Source organism: Solanum verrucosum, unplaced genomic scaffold (assembly GCF_900185275.1).
Source record: "Solanum verrucosum unplaced genomic scaffold, falcon-dt-bn FXZP01000038.1, whole genome shotgun sequence".
Taxonomy (NCBI): domain Eukaryota; kingdom Viridiplantae; phylum Streptophyta; class Magnoliopsida; order Solanales; family Solanaceae; genus Solanum; species Solanum verrucosum.
Window position 1 is genome coordinate 607,309 of NW_026020564.1, and position 23,514 is coordinate 630,822.

The 23,514-nt window shown below is 36.1% G+C and overlaps 1 protein-coding gene across 1 annotated transcript; it reads right to left on the reverse strand.

Moving 5' to 3' along the window:
• Nucleotides 1-12,465: 12,465 nt before the first annotated feature.
• On the reverse strand, nucleotides 12,466-23,045 carry LOC125810247 (nuclear matrix constituent protein 1-like). The gene is made up of 8 exons (XM_049489755.1): nucleotides 22,663-23,045; nucleotides 19,035-19,244; nucleotides 18,149-18,402; nucleotides 17,783-18,053; nucleotides 17,614-17,697; nucleotides 15,363-17,404; nucleotides 13,643-13,802; nucleotides 12,466-13,105 (listed from the first exon to the last, which is right to left on the reverse strand). Exons 1-8 carry the CDS (start codon nucleotides 22,855-22,857, stop codon nucleotides 12,821-12,823), a joined length of 3,501 nt encoding a protein of 1,166 aa, XP_049345712.1. The 5' UTR covers nucleotides 22,858-23,045; the 3' UTR covers nucleotides 12,466-12,820.
• Nucleotides 23,046-23,514: the final 469 nt, after the last annotated feature.

The following is a 23,514-nucleotide window of genomic DNA, read 5'->3' on the forward strand; positions in this document are numbered from 1 at the left end:
TATATATATATATATATATATTATGTCGGTTCGGTTTGGATTCGATTTGACTTTTTTTCTTTTAATACCAAACCAAACCAAGAGTGGTCGGTTTTTTTTTTCCAGTTTGATTTGGTTCGTCAGTTCGGTTTGACTTTACAATTTAACCTGTACACCCCTAAAGGCAGCTATGTTGATAAGGGATATGGACATAGCAATGCTAATGATCGATGTACAACATGTTAAGGAGGACAAGTTGAGGGATAGAGAAGAGTTTAAGAATAAAAGGGCTAAGACATCAAGGAATGAGTCCGGGCAGCAAAAGGGTAATGCGAACTGGTCTTCCTTCCAACAGAAACAAAAGGGACCTGCTCCATCATCAGCTAGTGCACCTACACCAAAGAACAATTATGAGTACAATAGTCAGAATTTCAGAGCTAAACCTGCATATTCTCAAGGTAGTATGGCACAAGGGGGTAGTAAGCCTCCTGCATGTGCTAAGTATGGTAGGAACCACTCAGAGATGTGTCGTGATGACTCCACTGGTTGCTTCAAGTGTGGCTAGAACAATTATTTTATGAGAGAATGTCCTAAGAACATGCAGGGTAACGGTAATGGGGGTAATAGAGCCCGGTCTTCTTCAGTTGCTCTACCAGACAGAGCTGCATCTAGAGGAGTTACTTCAGGGGAAGGCGGAGGAGGAAACCATCTTTATGCTATCATTAGTCGCCAAGAGCAAGAGGATTTGTCAGATGCTGTCACTGGTATTAATCCAAGTCTTTAACTTTGATGTTTGTGCTTTACTAGATCCAGGAGCGAGTTTATCCTTTGTAACTTCTTATGTTGCAATGAATTTTGATATTCTTCCTGAAAAACTTAGTGAGCCCCTAAGTGTTTCTACACCTGTTGGTGAGTCTATTTTAGCAGAAAGAGTCTATCGTGATTGTACCATTTCCGTCAATCACAAGAGCACCATGTCTATTTTAGTTGAGTTAGACATGGTAAATTTTGATGTCATTCTTGGTATGGACTGGCTTCATGCCTTTTATGCCTCAGTTGATTGTAGAACTCGAGTTGTCAAGTTCCAACTTCCTAATGAGCCAGTTATAGAGTGGAAGAGTAGTTCAGCAATGCCTAAGGGTCATTTTATTTCGTACCTTAAGGCAAGGAAGTTATTTTCCAAGGGGTATGTCTATAACTTAGTCCGAGTTAATGACTCTAGTGCTGAGATACCTCATATTCAGTCAGTTTTAGTAGTAAAAGAGTTTCCAAAAGTCTTCCCAGATGATCTTCCTGGAGTCCCTCCTAAGTGAGAAATAGATTTCGGTATAGATATTCTTCCTGATACTCGTCCTATATCTATTCCGCCATATAGAATGGCACCAACAGAGTTAAAAGAGCAGTTGAAAGATCTCCTAAATAAAGGTTTCATTCGACCAAGTGTCTCGCCTTGGGGTGCTCCGGTCTTGTTTGTGAGGAAGAAGGATGGTTCTCTTAGAATGTGTATAGATTACCGTCAGTTGAACAAGGTTACTATCAAGAATAAGTATCATCTTCCGAGGATTGATGATCTCTTTGATCAACTTCAGGGTGCAACTTGTTTCTCTAAGATAGACCTTAGATCTGGCTACCATCAGTTAAGAGTAAGGGAATGTGATATTCCAAAGACATCTTTCAGGTTGTTATGGTCATTATGAGTTTCTGGTCATGTCGTTCAGTTTAACTAATGCGCCTGCAGCGTTCATGGACCCTATGAATAGAGTATTCAAGCCTTATTTAGATATGTTTGTTATCACGTTCATTGATGACATACTAATCTATTCGAGAAATGAGAAAGATCATACTAGCTATCTCAGAATAGTCCTCCAAACTCTAAAGGATAGAGAGTTGTATGCGAAGTTCTCTAAGTGTGAGTTTTGGCTTGAGTCTGTGGCATTCTTAGGCCACATTGTTTCCGATGATGGAATTAGAGTTGATACCTAGAAGATAAAAGCAGTGCAGAATTAGCCTAGACCCATATCTCCAACTGATATTATGAGTTTCTTGGGGTTGGATGGATATTATAGAAGGTTCATAGAGGGGTTCTCATCTATTTCGTCCCCTTTGACCAAGTTGACTCAGAAAATAGTGAAGTTTCAATGGTCTGAAGTTTGTGAGAAAAGCTTTCAGGAATTGAAAAAGAGGTTGATTACTGCCCCAGTATTGACCTTACCAGAAGGTATGCAAGGCTTTGTTGTATATTGTAATGCGTCTAGAGTTGGTTTGGCTTTTGTGTTAATGCAGAATAGCAAAGTTATAGCTTATGCCTCCAGACAGTTGAAAGTTCACGAGAAGAACTACCCAACCCATGACTTAGAGTTGGCTGCCGTAGTATTTGCTTTAAAAATATGGCATCATTATTTGTATGGTGTTCATGTAGATGTATTCACTAATCACAAGAGTCTTCAGTATGTGTTTAGTCAGAAAAAGCTTAATCTCAGACAGAGAAAGTGGTTAGAGTTACTCAAAGATTATGACATGAGTATCTTTATCACCCAGGTACGGCTAATGTTGTTGTTGATGCCTTGAGTAGATTATCTATGGGTAGTACCGCCCATTGTGAGGAAGATAAGAAGGAGTTAGCAAAAGATGTGCATAGACTTGCTAGGGCTTTGAGAGAAGAGAAAAGAGGAGGAAAGGAGAAGAAAAGTTCAAGATTCGTCAAGTTCTTGCGAGTTTGGTTGTAGATTTCGCCAAGGATTCAATCCTATGAGGTATGTGAGTTCACATAGCATTGGGTTCGTTCACCCACGCGCCAAACATGTTTATTTCAGTATGATTTTCGTCCTAAAAGATTGAGACTTTGATGTTCTTGAGTTGTGTTCTTGAATTGCTTTCTTTCTTGAATTAGGGATGAGATTGAGGAGTTCTTGAGAGTTTAAGGTCGATTGTTAGAGTTGTTTCGAGTTAGATTCTTGTGTACATATACTGGGTATCTGAATCTAAAGAGAATTTGAGAAAAAGAACCGAGTTTAGGCGAATTGGGGTTAGAAAACGAAGAAGGAAAAAGTCGGGTGAATCTGGGTATAAGGTCCGCGACCTTGTTCCTCAGGATTGGGAAATTCTTCTCCATGTCGTGGAGCAGTCACAGACCATTCTACCTCAAAATTTATTTCGCGACCAAATATTTAAATGCATCTCCGCGTCGCAGACTTTCTTCCAGACAGTGATTTCTTCTTGATCGTTTCTCATGTTTAACTATCTAAAAACACTCCTAAACATCATGAGATCTTTCATATCACAAATCACAATCCTTGAATCCATAAATTCAAATTCAAGGAAAGTTAAGAGGCAAGTCAAGAGAAGGTCATAGAGTCTTCTAAAAGTCTTTTATAATTGTTTTAACTTTGTTTTAAGACCTGAGTTTTGAGTTGAGTAAAGAGTAAAGATTTGAAGTTCATTTCTTCAAAAGAGTATATTGGGACTATGTATTTCCAAAGAGTAAAATGTTTTCACATTTAAACAAGAAATAAAATTGGGATTTCAAAAAGAGCCTTGGAGCTAGTTTTCAGTAAAGAGTAAATGCTTTCATAATTAAGCAAGAGAGGAAACTTTGGTTTCCAAGAGAGCCTTTGAGCTAAGTTTTGAGCAATTATCTCAAACCACATAAAGAAGTTATGTTTTTAAACATAAGAGCTAGTATTATATTTTAAGAGTAGTATTAAGCACCGATATGGGGGAGAGTTCAGACAACTCCAGTTCCCATAAACCATGTAGCCATCATGGGTAGAAAAAGGGTCATACTTTTTAGATGATTCCTTAGTGCTTTATAGCATAGACTAGTGGATCCATTTAGTAGTCAGGTTCTATACCCTCGGCAAGGTATAGGACGGCCCTGGTAGCGTGAAGCAAAACATTGTATCATCACAATAGCTATTAAGTGATGGTTGTCGGTTAAAGAAACTCCCACAGAAGTATTTTGTATTATTATATACACATAAGTATATTGTATATTTATATACATTCCAGAGTTTATATTGTATCTTTGCATACACACAGAGTTACTATTGTATTTATAAATACACAGAGTTGCCATCTATGTTTTAAAAGCTTTTCTTTATATTGCATTTATATTACTGCTTTATATTGAAATGAGTTCAGTTGAGTTGAGACCATGTTTGTTCTTTCAGTTCCTTTTTCAAGCTTATGTCTTGTTTTAGTAGTCCCCTCGCATGCTCAGACATTCAATGTACTAATGTCATTTGGCTTGCATCGTTGTTATGATGTAGATACAGGTAACCAGGATCAGTATTTAGCACATCGTTGATTCTAGTTGAGCTTCAGAGTTTGTTGGTGAGCCTCATTGCTTTTGGAGGATCCCCTTTTATTGCTTCTCAGTATTTTAGTTCATTAGGATGTCGTGGTTGTTGTTCCAATATCCCTCCCAGTCTTAGAGGCTTCATAGACAGACAACTAGTTAGATCATTTGTCACTATTTTGTTATTGGCTTATGTTTTGAGACTTGAGGTGCCATCTTGGCTAGTTGCATGTTCTTTTAAGACATTCTAAGTTTATTTCATGAGTTCATCATTTGAGAATATTTTCTTGTGTTTAAGTCTTTTGCTTAGTAGTAAGCCAGGCCAAGGGTTCGCTTAGGGCCATCAATAGTTCTCGAATGTCAGTCCCGCCCAGGGTGTAGGCTCGGGGCGTGACAATTGAATTCTCATAAATTGAGTGTAACTCTTGAGAGAGTTTAAGGCTAAGGTCATAGTTGCTAGGAAATGTTGAAGAGATTGCTTGTTTGAGGATCATTCCTCTTGATGGTTATCTAGAAAAAGGTTCGTGCTTGAGAATTCATTTCTCTTATGTGGATCTTATAGATTAGGTGCGAGTTTTGATTCTTAATTTTAGGTTTTAGCTTTAATATAGCTATTGTTGCCAATTAGTTCCTTTAATTGTGTCTATTATTCTTAGATTTTAGGGTTTCTTTCTATTTCTACACTTCGATATTGTATCAAATGGGGTATATTCTTTCTTTTCAAAAAATTTATATGTTGTAAATATATTATTAATATGGATGTCCATAACGTCAAGGTGACACTACATAAAAAATGATCATTAGCGCCAATTAATTAACGGCAATAGCTTAATTGCCGTTAAATATGTATTTATAGCGACAATTAGCACTCTTTGTATATGTCCTAGAGTCTTTAGCGATATTGGTTCTAATGACATTTAACTAATGCCGGTAAAGACTTTATCTCTCTTTATTAATGTCTATATTTATTGCCGCTAAAAGTTATTTTTGTTGTAGTGTGTTAATACCAACCATTATGTGTTGTAATAGTCATACCTCTGCTACCTCCCCATTATCTTCCACACCTCCATATTCTTCTCCTCATTCGCAAGATTTAATGTCATGTTTATGACCCTATAAATATAAGTATTAAGAATCACATTATACATGACTTGAAACACTTTAAAAAATAAGAAAAACTCTTCTCTTTTATCTATTTTATTTCTTATTACTTTCTTGTTTCACAATGTTATTCTTGTTCTTTATTTTATCACCACAGAGGCAAACAAATTAAGGCAAAATTAATTCAACAATTGAATTGTGGAGATGATGAGTTTCTCTTCTTTGTTGTTGATTAATTTATAAAATTTCAATTCTTATAATTTGAATACAACATGTTATATGTTTCTTTTATTTTTATTTTTAGGAAAAAGGGACAAATATACATATGAACTATCGAAAATGATATACATATACCCTTCATTATACTATTGAGACTCCAGAGTCCCTATCATCCAAAAAGTGAAGCACTTGTATCCTTCACCCTAATGAACAGACACGTGTCCTAATCTTTTGCATTTACCCAATATTTTACTTAAAACTAAAAAAAAAAACCACCCCTTTACTATTTTTAACCCACCCGACGCACTATCAAAATAAAATAGTTATTCATCTTTTTTGTTATGTAATATAATTGATTCCTTGTTGATTAAAAAAAAAGAACTTCCATCTTCAAGAAAAAAGTCGGTTCATCTTCCAAAATGTTTTATACAACATTGCATCAACCAAGAGAAAATGATCAAAATAGTCCTTAATGTATGGACTTAGATTGATTTGGTCCCTCATATATGCAGCTTATGGAAAAGGTCCTTTATCTATGTTAAAAACTTATCAATTTAGTCTTTCACCCTAAAGTCCTAATTACACAAAAATATTCTGTCAAATTTAACAGAGATGTGCAACTCACGTGACATACAAAAATCTTAAACAAAACATGTGTCTTCTTGGATCGGTTCCAAAGGATGAGAACTCCCGCCTTTCCAACAAAAATCATTTTCTTGTAAATCAATGGACACAAGTCTTTCCATTGTTAGTGTCTGGGTAGGTTTCGACGAAGGTGAAGAAGACGGATACTGACACACTCATCAAATTTGTTGTTTATCAAACACACAGGAGTAGAACAACAAAAACTATAAATTGGCAGATTGGAGAAACTGGAATCATGCACCAAATGCATTCCGATAAGATGACGAGAATCAAATTTGACATTTTAAAGTTATTGAGTAGAATTGCCGCACTCAAAGAAAATATGGAAACATATGAAGCTGCTGGCAATCAATGAACCGAAAAAATGATTGACTGGAAGAAACTATGAAAATAATAGCTACTTACTATTGACGATAACCTTCGAATTTGAACTGCAAATCCTAGACTATGTATACTTCCTGATTGAACTGCAAACCTTAGTCGAAAATTCTCTCGCCTATTGATAGTACTAGAAATACAAAAGAACTGAAAATGCAGAGCTGCCCCGGAATGAAGAATACTGATGTCCAGCTTTCTGGACTGGTAAGATCCAACAATTTGTGTCCATTGATTTACAAGAAAATGATTTTTGTTGGAAAGGCGGGAGTTCTCATTCTTTGGAACTGATCCAAGAAGACACAGGTTTTGTTTAAGATTTTTGTATGTCACGTGAGTTGCACATCTCTGTTAAATTTGACATAATTTTTTTATGTAGTTAGGATTTTAGGTTGAAAAACTAAATTGATAAGTTTTTAACATAGATAACAGTCCTTTTTCATAAGCTGCATATATGAGGGACCAAATCAATCTAAGTCCATACATTAAGGACTATTTTGATCATTTTCTCCATCAACCAATAACACAAATTGATTTGAAGAATATTTTTAATCTTGGACAAATTAAAATCTATTTCAAGATTATTTTCAACCCTAGACAAAGATAATTAAAATCAAAAGTTTTCCAACAACAACAAATCGATTGTGCAATGGGCTATGCTTCAAAATCTTTTTCAATACATCAAAATCTATTTGAAGAATATTTTCAAACCCTTTCAACATCAATCTATTTTACCTCAAAATTTTCAATTTCATTGTAAACCCATTTTGAAGCTTGGAATTTTATCCGTCAATGGTGGTAGAATTTTCAACCCCTTTCAACAATAACAAATTAATTTGAGTTCAAAAATTATCATCGATTGTAGACCCTTGAAGTTTTATTCATCAATGGTGAGAGTATTTTCAGTCCCTTTTACCAACAAAGCAATTTGAGTTTGAATTTTTCGATTCAATTGCATATCCACTTTGAAGCTTGCAGGTTTGTCTGTCAATGGTGGTAGTATTATCAACTCCTTTCAACAACAAAAAATCAATTTGAACAAAGAATTGAAATGAGTCTCTTATTTTCATTGAAAGTGTATCCTATTGTGTTTTTGTTTTGGTAAAATTTGGAGAAGGATTGAAAATAAAAATGAATTGAAGAAGAACGCAAAATTTGGGGTGTTTTGGTTTGGGTATATTATTAGGGTGTTAGTGAGTGGATGAGTTATAATATTTGGGTGAGTTTTTTATTGATCCGGGTGGGTCTTTGATTTAGGGTTGAATTTAAGTAAAATATCGAGTAGATGCACAAGATTAGGACACGTGTCCATCTGTTACTGTGAAGGATACAAGTGCTCCACATTTTAGATGGCAAGGACTCTAGTGTCTCAATAGTATAACGAAGGGTATGTGTGTTCTATTCTAGGTATTTTGATGATCCTCACAAATGTAGGGGCCCAGTCCCTAGTAGAGTGCTCTCGTCCAGGTTTAAAATGTTGTATAATTATAAAGTTGTCTTGTCAGGTGGTTGGTGGAAATGTCAGCGTACTTCACCAATAGAAATGGACGAAGTTGTTTGTTCAGTGGTCAATAACTCTTGTTGGTGATTGATATATTCAAAGAACAAAACAACAATTCATCATTCATTCAAAGAGAAAGAGTGAGTCTTTTCAAGAAAAACAAAGCATCAAGAAACACACATTGCAAGGGACCTGATAGGCTGAAGATAAGTGAAGTGATGTTATTTTGAATGCTGGTATTGAGCTAGTGTTATATGATTTGTTTCACACTCATAAAGAAATGTTTCAAAACCTTTGTGTGTATTCATTGTAAGAATACCGTTAGAGTTAATTGTGTGTTTACGTTTGAAATCTATATTAATTAGAGTTAGTTAATATAGTGGGCAATGGATGCATTGCTTTGGCTCAGTAAGTAATAGAGTTATTACTTAATGTGAGATTAAGAGTTCAGTCACATTGTTGTATCTGAAGTTTGTATTCACTTTTGCTTGTAATTAGTGAAAGCAATTGAAAATGATGTGTGACAGGTCGTGATTTTACTCCCTTGAACAAGGAGGTTTCCACGTAAAACTCTTTGTTCCCATTGTCGATTGTTTTTATCTCTTATTGCATTTTTACTGTACGCTTGACCTGGTACTATAACATACTGGTGGACACATACATCTTAACGAATACCATTTTCGATAGTACAGGGATATATTTTTCATTTTCCCCTTATTTTTAAGATGGGTTATTTAAATCTAGGGAAAAAGGATAACTATACCCTCGAACTATCGTAAATGATATCTAAATGCCCTATGTTATATCTTTAGGACACTAATGCCCTTATCGTCTAATTTTTGGAATGTATATACCCTTTGAACTAATTGAGGGACATGTGACACGATTTTAACGGTCTATCCAAAAAAATTTTAATTTTTACCCACAATTAAAAAATCGATCCGAATAATTTAAAACTCACCCAACTAATTTATGACCCACATGCAAATAGATCTCATTTTCCTTTCTTCTCTAGTTCCAACAACCAAAGACTCCACGAACTAGTTACATCACACCGCGGCGACTCTATCTTCTTCGGCGAAGCTCCACAATAAAACCACCTCTAACTACTACCAAATCCAGCCTCCCTTGCTTCGGCGAAACCAGCGTGGCCGCAACCTTTCGGCCATCACAAAACCTGACCACCATGCACCCATCTCTCCCTCACCGTTGCGCCAGCAATTCCGGCGACCTACCTTTAGCTCTCTTTACAGAGCTTCAACAATGATGGCGAAGAAGACACTTCGTAACTCAGAGCTAATCCGCGGTGTGAGAAAGTTTTCACGTTCCAAAATGTATCATAAAAAGGGTTTATGAGCAATCAAGAAGAAAAACGACAAAAAGTTTCCTTAACACCAAAAAAATCAATCATAATTCCATCAATCGAGAAACCCCCAGAGTTCTACCCATACATTCAAAGAGTTGTTGTATGTGTCCTTTGTTCTATTTGAAAAGAGTTTAGTGAATCTTACTAAATATTTTGTTGATGAGAATCATTTTAAATTTGGGTAGAATTATGAGATTTAACTTTTTTTTTTTTAAAAAAAAAAAAACTCTAACCGATTCTCTATTAGGAAGGAAAAGATTCGAGAAGATAATCTGTTGGGAGTTTTGGGTTATAATTCTTTGTGGGTCTTAAGTTATTTGGGTAGGTTTTTAATTATCGGTGAATTTTTTAATTATGGATAAAAATTAAATAAATTTTTGGGTAGTTCGTTAAGATCGTGATACGCGTCCCTCAGTTAGTTCAAGGGATATATACCCCCAAAAATTAGACAGTAAGGACATCAATATCCTAAAAGTATAACAAAAGGTATTCAAATACCATTACGATAATTTGGGGATATATTTATCCTTTTTCCCTTAAGGGTGTGTTTGGTATGAATGTTTTCCAATTTTCTCATGTTTGATTGAGTTAAATATTTTGGAAAATGTTTTCCAAATCAACTCATTTTCCTCAAATTTAAGGAAAATGACTTCCCTTCAAAACTTAAGAAAAACATTTTCCAAAATTTTCTTCCAACTTCAAATTACAATTATTTTTTTGTTGAAAAAATCAATTTATTTTGTCCCTACCCTCAAACCAGCCCACCAACCACCATCACCCCCCCCCCCAAAAATAATAATTTTAAAGCTTGTTTTTAAATTCAATTTTTATACCCCAACCTCACCTCTACCCCTACCCCCACCCCCTCCCAAAAAAATATTAAAAATTGTTTTTAAAAGATATTTCTAATTTCAATTTTTTATTTTTTTTACCCTCCACCCACTACCCTCCCCCCTCCCCATCAGCCTCCCTATCAACCCCCTATCAGCCCCCCAACCCCCTTCAAAAAGAAAAAAAAATTTAAGTTTGTTTTTTAAAAAATATTTTCAACTTCAATTTTTTATTTTTTCATCCCGATCCTCGATCACCCACCTCCCTCCCCAGCCATCCCCCCCCCCCCCCCCCCCCGCCCAAAAAAAAAAATTGAGTTTGTTTTTAAAAAATATTTTCAACTTCAAAATTTTATTTTCTCACCCCTACACTCTACCCCCACCCCAACCCACCCACCCCCTACTCGCCACCCCTACCCCCGAAAAAAATAAATTTAAGTTTGTTTTTAAAAAATATTTTCAACTTCAAAATTTCATTTTTTCACCCTACCCTCGACCCCCTCCCCCACCCACCCCACCCCCTACCAGCCCCCCCCCCCCCACCACCCCAAAAATAATTTTAAGTTTGTTTTTCAAAAATATTTTCAATTTCAAAATTTCATTTTTTTTCACTTCTACCCAGCCCCCTACACCCCCTCCTACCAGCATCCCCCCACCCAAAAGAAAATAATTTAAGTTTGTTTTTAAAAAATATTTTCAACTTCAAAATTTCAATTTTTCACCCCTACCCTCGATCCCCCGCTCACCCACCCCCTACCATCCCCCACTCCCAAAAAAATTTAAGTTTGTTTTTAAAAAATATTTTCAATTTCAAAAATTATTTTCTATTCTAGTAAAAATAAAAGATATTTCTCAAAAATATTTTTCATTCATAAATCAAACACAAAAAAAATTTCGAAAAATATTTTTTACTCACCAACCAAATATGATAAAATAAGTCAAAAATCAACTTGTTTTCCAGGAAAACATTTTTCATGGAAAACATTTTCCTTCATACCAAACACACCCTAAATTTAAGAAAAGTCGAGCTACAAGAGAAGTTCCTGCCGCTACCATAGTAGCAAATAGGAGCCAAAATAAAAGTAGGCACTTGCACAACGGCCAAAGTGGATAGATTTTGCAATTGCACTAGTAAATATCACTACAGTAAAAAAGACATTTAACGATTATAAATATACACATTAACAAAAAATGTCAGCCTTTATCAACATTAATTAATTGTCACTTGATCCAATAGTGTCGGCAAAATGAGCTCATATTTTGGTAACCCGCCCAACCCGCTCATATTTTAATGGGTTGGGTGAGTGACTTTTTACATGGGTAAAATATGGGTTGGTACCCATATTCAACCCATAAAAATATGGGTAAAATATGGATTAGCCAAATGGGTTAAACTTCTAACTTTTATTCACTCAAAATTCACGATATCACTAAAAATATTGTAACTTCTCTTCCTTTTTATGTTCATTATTTTTCTCTATAATTGAAAAAGGTGAAGTCTTTGGTCCTCCAAAAATATATATTTTAAATGTACATTTCTTTTGTTAATTATAATTATATTTTTTATTTATTTAATTTTATATTGAATAATAAATAATAGTGTAAAATAAGCAAAGCATGTATTAGTATTGACATTGCTTTAAGTGCATTAAACATGTTTTAGTTCTAAAATGCAACTATTCATTTACTTTGAAATTAAAAATATTCTCCCCTTGTTATTACATAATTTATTTTATATTGAAAAGTTAGGATTTTTTTTTCTTTTATGATACGATAAAATTAAATGAAGCATTTTCAACATTTTTCATCTAAAAAAAGACTAAAATATTTTCTCCACGTTGAATTCTTAAGTAGAGTACTATTTACTCATGAAAATATAGGTAAATATGAGTAAACTAGTATTTTTACCCAACCCATTTGTTATCCAATCCATTTTTACCCATATCAAATATGGGCGGATTGAATTATTACCCATTTTTTATTGACCCATTTTCAACCCGCCCAAATTTGACCCAACACGCCCATTTGCCACCACTAGGATCCAATATTTGCTTTTAGGCTTTAAAGACAATTAGAAAGAAGGTTAATAGTAGATATCACATAAGGTAACAAATAAAGATGTCATCACGAATCAACTTATTTTAAGTGCAAAATAAAATAGAACACCAAACGACTAAATTATTGTAACATTGTTTCAATGACATTTAAGTAAAGGGAAATCTAGTGTTACAACTTCACTAGTTAAATCGTGCTACCAAGATTATGGACACTAAGATTGTTAAACAAAATGAAAGCACCTGGCAACCCTAATCACAATCATTAAAAAAACTACGACCTCAGACTTGTGTTTTCATTTCAAGAAGAATACACACCACCACTACACAAACTCTAAAAGCATGAAACTGCTCTAAAAGTGTACCAAAATAAATGGAATACTTGTCAACATGCCTAGAAAACTACCCTCAGACATGCATGCAACCGATGTGCACTGTCATTTCGGCCTTTCACTATGTGGTGATGAAACTCCAAATCTTCTTCCCTATTGAGACTTCACCAGGGTGCAGAACCTCTTCCTCCTCGTTGCCCTCGTCTACTTCATCGTTCTCATCAGCATCCTCATCTCGTTCTCCATCTTCTTGCACAGTGGTGTCACCTTCTTGTTCCTCGTCGTAGACATTGTAAGCTGAGGGTCCTTCTGGTGTTCCATTCATTTCTTCACTTAAACCAGTATCATCTACCAATTCATTAGCTATATCAGCAGTGCATCCCTGATCATCTGCTGCTTCCATCAACTGCCAGAGAAGCAATAACAAACTTTAGAAGAGATCATTTGATTTAGAGACAAGTAATGTTGCAATTGCAATACAAAGATTACTAATGAAAATACCAAAAATTATATGGATCATTTCTTGTTGGATGTGTTTGGGTATGATAAAACTACAAATTAATGTTTCAATGTATAGTTTAAAATGTGTGAGACCTTTTAAATAAAATAAGTCTGTTTTTCACTAGCCGTTTTAGTGTTTTTAATTCATATATTACTAATACTTGCATTCTTGTTCTACATTCTATACCGCATACAATAATACATATATATTTGCATAATTTATGAGGGTATTATTTACGAGGAAAAACAAAAATAGCAAGCAAATGTCATATAAAATAATGCTTGGATTTTATGTGGAGATTATATCTCCTCACCACACCATCCAAACGACCCCTTAATGAAACAGTTGTCTGTCACCAGAAAAATGTATTCGAATGTTTCATTTGAGTAAAAGATCCAGTTTATTACTATCAAAGTATATCAAAATAGGGAGTATACTTACAGGGCTATCGGCTACAGCGGGAAGAGCAGCATCACAGTTTCTGAGTTCTCCATCACTGATGGCTGCAGGAGTTTCTGGCACGGCTTTGGAGTCCCCATTTTCTTCCTGAGATTTTGAGACCAGCTCTGGCAAGGATCCATTAGCTGTTGCTACAGCAGCACTGATGGCAAGCATGTAAAGTTAAAACACCATTAGCTTTCAAAACAACACCTGTTCCTAGCACATAGAATGTGAGAAACGTGGGGAAGGAGCACCCAAGTAAAGAGAAGCAACTAGAAAGTTGGTCATCTCCTTCCAATGTTGGAGTTCCATGAGACCTAAAATCTTATATCAGAATCAATTGAACACCAGACCACTCAATTGACTCTCAAGCACGAGGATGCTAGTGACAAATCTGGTTCCTATAGTCCCTTTGGGTAGATTGAATTAGACAACTTTGTAACGAGAAGGAAACTAGGAATACCACTCTGACATTCAGGTAATTAAAGGACTAACCATGCAAGTAACTTCACTAAATTTAATCAAGCCAAGCCTATAGAAATAAATAGGTCATGAAAGGAGTGCATTCGAATTGAACCACCTCTTCCTTCCCGTAAAACAAACATACTTAGAGCCATAGTAAACTGAACCAAGCTGTCTGCTGGCTGGAGTACAAGATTAGCTTCTTTTTTTATTATATATATATATATATACACACACACATACATATATATAAATTTGTATTCCTCAGCATATGATGCTGGCAACTTCCAAAAGAGAGACAATTATAGAAAAGAAAATAGCTTACAAAGAACCTAATAAATCTACAATTTGATCTAAAATCCTCTATATATTGCTGGTTACACCAACAAAACAAAGACACAATACCAAAAAACCTAGAACTTGTACTGAAGAGGAAAATATTCAGGCAAAGAGAATTCTCAGGGTATTGATGGTGTGACACTAACTTAATCCCAATGTTCATCACATGAAGGTTGTCAATCTAGAAGGACAAGGTTGAGGACGGAATTGTGATATGAGTAATTTCGAATTCCACAACTCCTTTAGGAAAAGTTCATCCGAGCTTGAACATTCAACTACCATTCATAATCCTTAAGAACTCATCATTTCATTTCTAAATGTCCACAAGTGACCTTATCCAAGAGACTTGAGGATGTCAGAAATCACTGATGTACCATTTTATTTTATTTTGATTTTGCACCGGGTGTCCGAGTCTCTTTGAGCCCCGACTAATCCCGGGGGTGCACAGGCCCTCGGCAAGGAGTTTCCCGCAAGTGCACCACGGTTAATTCAGGTTTTACCCAGTCCGATGGCCCTCAGAAATTGTTTGCACCTAGTGGGTTTCGAACTTGAGACCTTGAAAGGGAGCAAACCCCAAGGCTCAAGTCAATTGCCAGCAGGCCAACCCCTGAGGGTTATGTACCATTTTACCCACAGCCATGAAGTTAACTTTGCTAGATACATTGAGGGACAAGCTTAAACCTTTCAATTCTCCCCATTTATACTCTGCTTTTACCTATTGGACACGGCAGCGAAGGAGGGAGGGCTGGAGAAGGTGAGCTTCATTTTTTTCCTCCAGCAAAAGCCTTCTAAATGTTTGCATAAAAATTAATTTTTGAACAACACATTATTTTTTGGAGGGATCTCATTCATCGTTTTGTTCATTTTATCTATGCACTACAATGAAATTCAGAAACTAAAAAGCATAAAAGGGATGTACCTTCTGGGACGGCGGAGATTGTATCTTTTTTCACCAGGAGCCTGCACAGACGGGGCAGCCTTTTGTCTCCTCTTCCTCCTGCTGGTAGCTGTCACACTATCTGACTGTCCATCACTATGACTTCCATCAAACTCACTTGCTGTTCCATGGATGCGAGTACGCTTTCTGGTCTTACTTCGCGCTTCACCAAAGAGACTAGATTCTTCTTTCTGGCTCTCATTCACATTAATTGAAGTCTCCAAACCTCCATTGACGTGCGTATTCTCAGACTCCTTGAGATTTTCTCCAAGGATAATTTTTGCACTTGTAGCTTTTGAATTAGGGTGACCTGTCTTACTGTTTTTACCACGCCCTTTCCTGACAGGTCTGCGCTGGCTATTTATGTTCGAATGCTGAGAGTCTTCAGGAACATCTTGGCCAACTTCCACCTCTCTAACACTGTTATCTGTTTGAAGTTTTTGGTCATCAAATGTGCCATTGATAGAGACAGCCAGATCTACTTGATCTTTTTTCGACATAGTATCAGGTAATTCACCTACAAATTTCTCTTCCAGAGAAGATCCGCCAATGAAATCTTCAGATGCAGGATGCTCAATTTTATTACCTGGTGAAAACTTCAGAAGCTTTGTTGTACATTTGCGAAGCCAGGACATGGTTCCAGCAGAAGCCATAGATCCTGAATTAAGAGCACCAGGGGACAACTCATTGTTAGCCCTTCCAGGTGTGTCCTGGAAACCATCAGTTAAATATTCCTGTGCAACATTTCGCAGGGAAGGGGCCTCAAAATCCACCACATCATTTAGAGTTTGAAGTTCAGAAAGCTCAAATATACGAATCCCCTCTCCACATGAGCTGCAATTCTCCTGCTTCTTGACAAAAGCAAGAAACCTCTCCCTTTCTTTTGCAAAAGCTTCCCTTTGATCCTTCAACTTCCTGCTTAAGCCATCGAGCACATCAATGTCCTTTTTCATCTCTGACTGTTGTTCCGCCAGATGCATCTTGTTTGATGAAATTTCCTGTTTTTCTTTCTCCAGCTTAACTCTTTCTGACTTCATCACTTCCATTTCCTTATGGGCTACTTCCCTTAAATAGTTAGCATTGCTGAGTTTCCTCTGCTTCTCTTCCTCAAAGTGTTTCTTCTGCTCATGCAGCGCAAATTCCATTTCCTCCCGCTTCCGCTGCATTTCACTCTCAAGATCTCGTTTTTGTTTTTCGAAATCATGAAGCATTCGGATCTTCTCACTTTGAGTTTTCTCAGATAATACTGATCTCTCATGATCCATTGTAGCTGCAAATGTCTCTTGTGCTGCTTTAAGGGCTTCCAACTCTCTCTGAACATAATTTTCTGTTTCCAGTTTCTCCTTCTTCAACCTTTCCTCTTCAGTGCGCTGCAGTTTCTCAAATTTCTTTTTCGAATCATTAACTTCCTGCAACTCCTTCTTGATCGCAGATCTTTTCTCATCCAGCTCTTCCCATTCTCTCTCAAATCTCTCTTTTTCCTGCTTTAAATCTTCAGCTTCCTTCAAAAGAGTGTCTCGTAAATCTCTGCACTTGTCGATCTCCTGCTTCAGTTCTGATTGAAGGCGAGCATGTTCCATTTTCTCATCTTCAGTTATTTTTAGCTGCTCAATTCCCTCGTTAATCTTAAGCTGTTGTTTTTCAAGTTCAGCTCTTCTGTTCTCAAGTTCAACCCTTAAAGCCAGTAAATGATCCTTCTCAGTAAATATCTGCTTCTTTTCAGTTTCCAATTCTTTCTCATCAATTTTCAGAGACTTCTCTCTTTCCTTTAATGCTTTCAGCTTCAATTCAAGATCCTTTTCCTTCTCTTTCATTTTGTCACTTTTCTTTTCAAGTGCCTGTTCGCGTTTTTTGAGTTTTTCTTCAACGTGACTAACTTCCGCCTCCTTCTTCTCCAGTTCAATCACCTTGTTTTTCAGTTCCTCATCTAGTGATGCATGCCTCTGCCTCATCTCTAATTCAAACTCCTCCTCCTTAGATTTCAGGATAGCTCTATGTTCATCCATTAGCTTTTGAATTTCCTCCTGTTCATTATTTATCACAAACACAGTAAAAATATGATAGTTAAATACTTAAAACTTTTATTTTCCAAGTTTCCATCTTCCTCAGAAACAAAAGACTTTAAAGGGAAAAATTACTGAAGAGAAATTGAATAAAAAAGGAAGGGACTGTCCTCATAAATATCAATCAAGAATTCAGAATAACAAATCAGTAATAAAATGCAGGTACTTACTCTTTCTTTTGCATTTAGCTTTTCCTGTAGTTCATCTAATTCTTCCTTTTTTATCTCCAGGCTCTTTCTCACATCCTCAAGTTCCTGTATAAAATGGAAGATTCATAAACATAAAGATAGATCAATATACACGTTAGCTACTCCATTGGAGAATTCAAAGGACACTTGCCTTCTCTGTAGAAGCAAGGTTGGCTAGTCGGCTGCTCATGTCAACTTCTTTCTTCCTCAAAACGGAGTTAGCTGTGTCAATCTTCCTCTGCTCATCTTCCAGGTCACTCTGCTTTTGCCTCAGAATGCTGTCATTCTCATTTGCTCGCTGCTCTCTTTGGTTAAGCAATGTTCGGGCATCAGCCAGCCTCTCCTCTCCTTCCTTTAGTTTTCTTTCCCATTCTCGCAACTCTTCTCTGTGTTTAGATACAGCACTCTCATGAGCTTCACGCCTGACATAACAATGGGAAAAACTGTTACTGTGAAACCTAAAAAGAACAAGTAGCGTAGAGAAATGAGAAAAATAATAACGTTCAAAGGAACATACTCGGTATTGAAAGAGGACCGTTCTCTTCTAAGTGCATTTTCTTGAGCCTCAATATCACGTAGTTTCCTCTCAATATATGAACTTTTTCTACTCACCTCAGCGGTCTTGGCATCAGCTGCACGCAATTTCAGTTCTACATGTAATGAATTCTCTTCAACACTAGTAGCCAATGCCTTTGCCTCGTCTAATTTCGAATCAGCTACATACTTGGTCTCTGCATACTGAGAGCGCATCTCACGCAATTCCTTCTCTAACTGCACCAGCCAACAATTTGAAATTTACCAGACACATCACTAGCGGGGGATCCAGGATGTTCAATATTCATTTAGGAGAATCGAGCACGTTCACCACATAATAAACATGGAGAGATCAACAAAATTACCTCGCAAGTGCCTTCTATAATTCGGATTTTGTTCAGAGTTTTAGAAGTTCTGGGCCCTCTTTGATCATTAAATAACTAAAAATAAATTGTATCACCCCAGAAGCCAAGGTAAATGTTTATATGACAGGTTTGTGCTACATGGAAATATTTCAGATAAACACATGTAGCTCTAGCACAAATGCTGAATTTGTCTGCCCATTAGTTACATAGTTTACCATACTTTTTTTTATGACACATAGTTTACCATACTGTATGGTTACAAATGACACGTATCATTATTACTAATTCTTGGCAACATAAACTGGTGATGTTCTAAAGCACAAAAGATGGAATGTATAGGAGAGCAGCATACTGCATGGTCAAAATTCACACATATCATTACTCATTGTTTTTATTTGTTTTGTCTGATTGTTATAATCATGTTAGCTTGCTCATCACACGTTTTTCGAAAGAACAGTCTTATCCTAAAACACACGGTTGGCTAATAAAGTAGAAGAAATGTACCTCACGCACACATTGGTTCTCAACACCCAATGCCTTCCTCAAATTCTCCTCTCGTTTCTCCACTTCAGATAGAGCAATTAAGTGGGCAGTATGTTCTCTTCTGTAGGCCTCATTTGCTTCACTTAAGGCTTGCTTAATTTCTTCAAGCTTAGCAGACCACTCCTTTTTCTCAATCAAGAGAAGGCCCATATTGTATTGATAGTCAACAAGCTACAGAAAAAACACAGCAGTCATACAAAAAGATACTTGTTTAATTAGTTGAAACTAATACACCAATGACACAACATATATATACTGAGAAACATTAACATATACTTCAAAGAAAGAAGCAGTAACGTCTTGCACTATATACCTTTATATTTGGTCATGACAAGGGCAATCCCCTCCCCTTCTATCGATGGGTGGACTAGGGAAATTAAGTTAGGTTGAAACATATCTTGTAAATACAACTTACAGGAATTTTCTATATGCAAAAGCATGGATAATACCAGATATAGAAAGAAAATCTCAAGGCTAGTTAATAGATTGATGAACTCATAGACAACATGGAATGTAACTGTTAATTAGACTGAGATGTCAAAACAGTACAATCAGTGTAAGAGGTAACTGAAATGTCAAAACAGTACAATCAGTCAATCAGTAAAAGAGAAATGAAGATTATATTATACCAAAACTTGGATTTCATAACATCAGATCCACTTGCAAGATACGAGTTCAAAATTGTCATCAAATTTAGCAAGATTCTTGAATATTAAAATTTAAAAAAGAAACATTTTTTATATCGAAGAAAATCCCTTGTGTGAGCTTCTAGCCAACTCGAGTTGGCACACACGTTCAAAACTCTGGGGAATATGGGCCCTTAAATACCAGGTTTTTCACAGTAGAGTTCCAACCCATGGCATAGGGCCAATATCATGTCTTTTTTGTCCTTACCAACGAACCAAAGACCCGAAACATAAAAAGGAAAAAGAATTGCCTCTGCAAGGCAAAGTTCAGTTCCAACTTGCTCTGTCAACCAAAAACAGTATTAGAATAAATCATTCTATTTTAATTGGACTTAACTTGGGAGCATGGAAAAATAGTATGACATTCTAGAGTTCAACAAAATTTAGCAAGCTGTTTTGGTAATTCAGGAACTAGTAGAAAATTTTCTGAACTCAGGAAGAATTCGTGATTCAGAGACCAAAGCTTTCTCCTAGTGGCAACAGTTAGTTTCTGAACTCGGAAAATCACAGTAGAGAAACCAATATGTTGTCCTTGTGGCAATATAGATTGTCGTTTCATCATACAAATTTGGCATCTTTCTGGAAGTCAACTCTCTCTCCCGTCCACAGGAAACATGAGTTAGAAAATGTGCTTGTGTTAGGATTATCGTCCCACATACTTTAGATGGACAAATGCTCTCAGATAGCTAAATGAATAAACTCTGAGCTTCAATTAAAATGTTTGTGGCTCAACATGTCAAAAGTTCTATGTCCAACATCTTTCTGGAAGTCAACTCTCTCTCCCGTCCACAGGAAACATGAGTTAGAAAATGTGCTTGTGTTAGGATTATCGTCCCACATACTTTAGATGGACAAATGCTCTCAGATAGCTTAATGAATAAACTCTGAGCTTCAATTAAAATGTTTGTGGCTCAACATGTCAAAAGTTCTATGTCCAACCAAGTGTGGGTCTAGCAATCTATTTCATTACTAATCTTAGTTTGGTACCAAGTAACATTATGATCACTGTTTGACAATGTATACGTATAAGTTACCCAATATCTCAACCCCAAGGAAACCATTGTAGCACCAAGAGAAGAGAACCTTGGAAATCAGTATGAAAATAAGTACTCTTTGACCGCCTCTTCAACCGTTTCCTTGGTGGTTTTGACTGGCACCGAGTTTAAAAAAGAAAGATAATACTTTTTAAAATAAGCTGAATATACATAACATACCAAAAGTACCCTTACATCTTTTCGTCTTTAAAATGGCATGTCATTGCAATATGAGAACGTCATTAAAGCTAAAATGAGAATGTTACAGATAAATTGTTTTCAAATATAAAGCTAGATCTTTTTTTAACAGACCAAAAAGAACAGAGTGTCAAGAGTAGTATTACGCTAATAATAATGGTGTTGGCAGTGTTTTCAAAGGCTCATTTAAGGCACGCTTAAGCCCTGAAATTCAGAAAAGCTCAGGGAGAGATCTTCACCTGGCTTAAGCTGCACTTCCGTGTAGGCAAGGCACTAAAGCATGCCCCTCATTGCCCATGAGTTCTATCTTGAATCAAGCAATACTAAACAATAGATAAAATCAGTAAAGAGATATATTAATTGTCAAAGAGAACACTATGAATGAATTTGTTACTATTGCTTGCATTACAAATATATTTTCATTTTTATTTTCTTCATAGTGCTTATACATAAACCCCACACTGAACTGGTCTCAGGTTCAATTCCCAGCAAAGACAAAAACACTAGGTGATTCTTACTATATGTCTTAGCTTTGGTGGACAAAGTTACCTTGGATCTTTTGCTGGTGGGAGGTGGCAGGTATCCCGTGGAACTAGTCGAGGTGCGCGACAACTAGCCCAGACACCACGGTCATCAAAAGTTATAAAATAAACTCCACACTGAACTGTGTGTTGCAGTTAATGCCCGAATAGACTTAGAATGCTTTTAAAAGATTTTCGCCTTTGACACTAGGCGTTGCGCAACCCACATGTGCACACCTCGATCTTGATTAATCCATCAGGTAACTTCTATCTACCACCAACACAGATAATAAGTAACTCTGCTGATCGACCAACACTTCACAGATATGAATGGTCCATCCCAACTTCATTGACAATTAGGTCACACAACTGGACCTATGATTGTCATCTAAAAACTAACCCTTACTAGGTGAGGGAAAATCTTTGAATTTAATGCATAATTAGAGTCATCCCATGTAATGAAAGGACAGTGAATGGACACTGCATAATAACTTCTAGCTTTACTAATCATTATAAAACACATCCTATAGTGTCCGGATCAAAAATCAAAGGATTTCTGAGTTCAGAGTAGAAAAACTAGTTCCTCGTTTCCCATGAATTAAAGGGGCTTTCCCTTTAATTAAACAACCACAGTGCTACCCTGCCTGAGGACCTCACAACTACTGAGGGTTGTAACAGGTAATTTGAACTTGGGATTCTCCTTTTCAATGTATTATTTGAAAAGAAATACTGCTACTTAAGAAGCATATAAATACAAACAGAATAAGCACAGCCTACTTTCCAACCAAGCATATAAATACAAACAAAACCCAATTTTTTACAAGATCCATGTACAAAATACAAAATAAGCTCTTCATAACTTCATAAAACCAAGCAAATTACAACTGTTTCTTCCTACACCTATTTCTTCCAACAAAGTTTAAAACAAAGAAAACTAAAAAGTACCCAATTTTTTACAAGATCCATGTACAAAATACAAAATAAGCTTTTCATAACTTCATAAAACCAAGCAAATTACAACTGTTTCTTCCTACACCTATTTCTTCCAACAAAGTTTAAAACCAAGAAAACTAAAAAGTACCAAATAGCAAAACAGTCATATTCCATAAAAAAAAAAAAAACACACACAAGTGGGGTTAGTAAAGTTAACCTCATTTTCAAGCTTCGACACCTTATCAAGTAGCACTACTTTGTCCACAGTATCATAATCTTGAATTGATGACAAACCCTTTTGTCCAGAACCCATAAAAACAACATCTTTTCCCTTAGAAACTGTCTTATTAGCCAGATCGGTTCTGGGTGTCAAAGTCCAGCCGGAGAAAACCTTTCTCGGCGGTGTAGACATTGCCAAAAAACCCCAATAATGACCTTTCTAAGAATCTCAAAAATTACAAATCAAAGATTTCAACTTTCGATTAAAAAAAAAAAAACTTTAGTGGGTTTCACGATAGCAAGAAAAAAAAAGTATAATATTGAAAAAAATCGGAATTTTTGAAAACCCTTCACCGGAGTTCTTGAACCACCCACCCTACCTACGCTCTTTATCGCAAGCCCACTTTGTTTAATTTTGATTTATTTACTGTTTGAAGTCCAGCAGCCATTCTTTTTATGTGAAGTTACAATTTTGTCCTTCTTCTTTCTATAATTATATCCGTTAGGTTAGGGTGTTTTCGGAATTTGGTGAGCCGCCTTTGGATGTAAAGTGACTTTTGTTTTAGCTATTGTCGAAAATGCCCTTGTAAAGGTACTTAAAGGGAGGGTAGAAGGTGTAAATAAGGAAGGATCTAAGGGTATTTATGGGGATAGGGGAATATGCTGCTTTGTAATGCCACGGTGTTAACAGGTTGGTTCTAGGAAGCTTTGGGAAGAGATGGAATGGGGGTTTTTCTAAGCCATGTATTTTTGCCTGTCTACATACACTTTACATTATCCATTTCTAACTAAAAATAAAATAATAATAATAATAATAATAATAAATCTGTTTTGTATCAACCGATAAAAT

Coding starts and splice junctions, on each gene's coding strand:
- LOC125810247 (XM_049489755.1), bottom strand. CDS start 22,857: ATGTCTACACCGCCGAGAAAGGTTTTCTCCGGCTGGACTTTGACACCC. Junction 18,054..18,148: donor CGGTCCTCTTTCAATACCGA/GTATGTTCCTTT, acceptor TTGTTATGTCAG/GCGTGAAGCTCATGAGAGTG. Junction 17,405..17,613: donor AGCTAAATGCAAAAGAAAGA/GTAAGTACCTGC, acceptor AATAATGAACAG/GAGGAAATTCAAAAGCTAAT.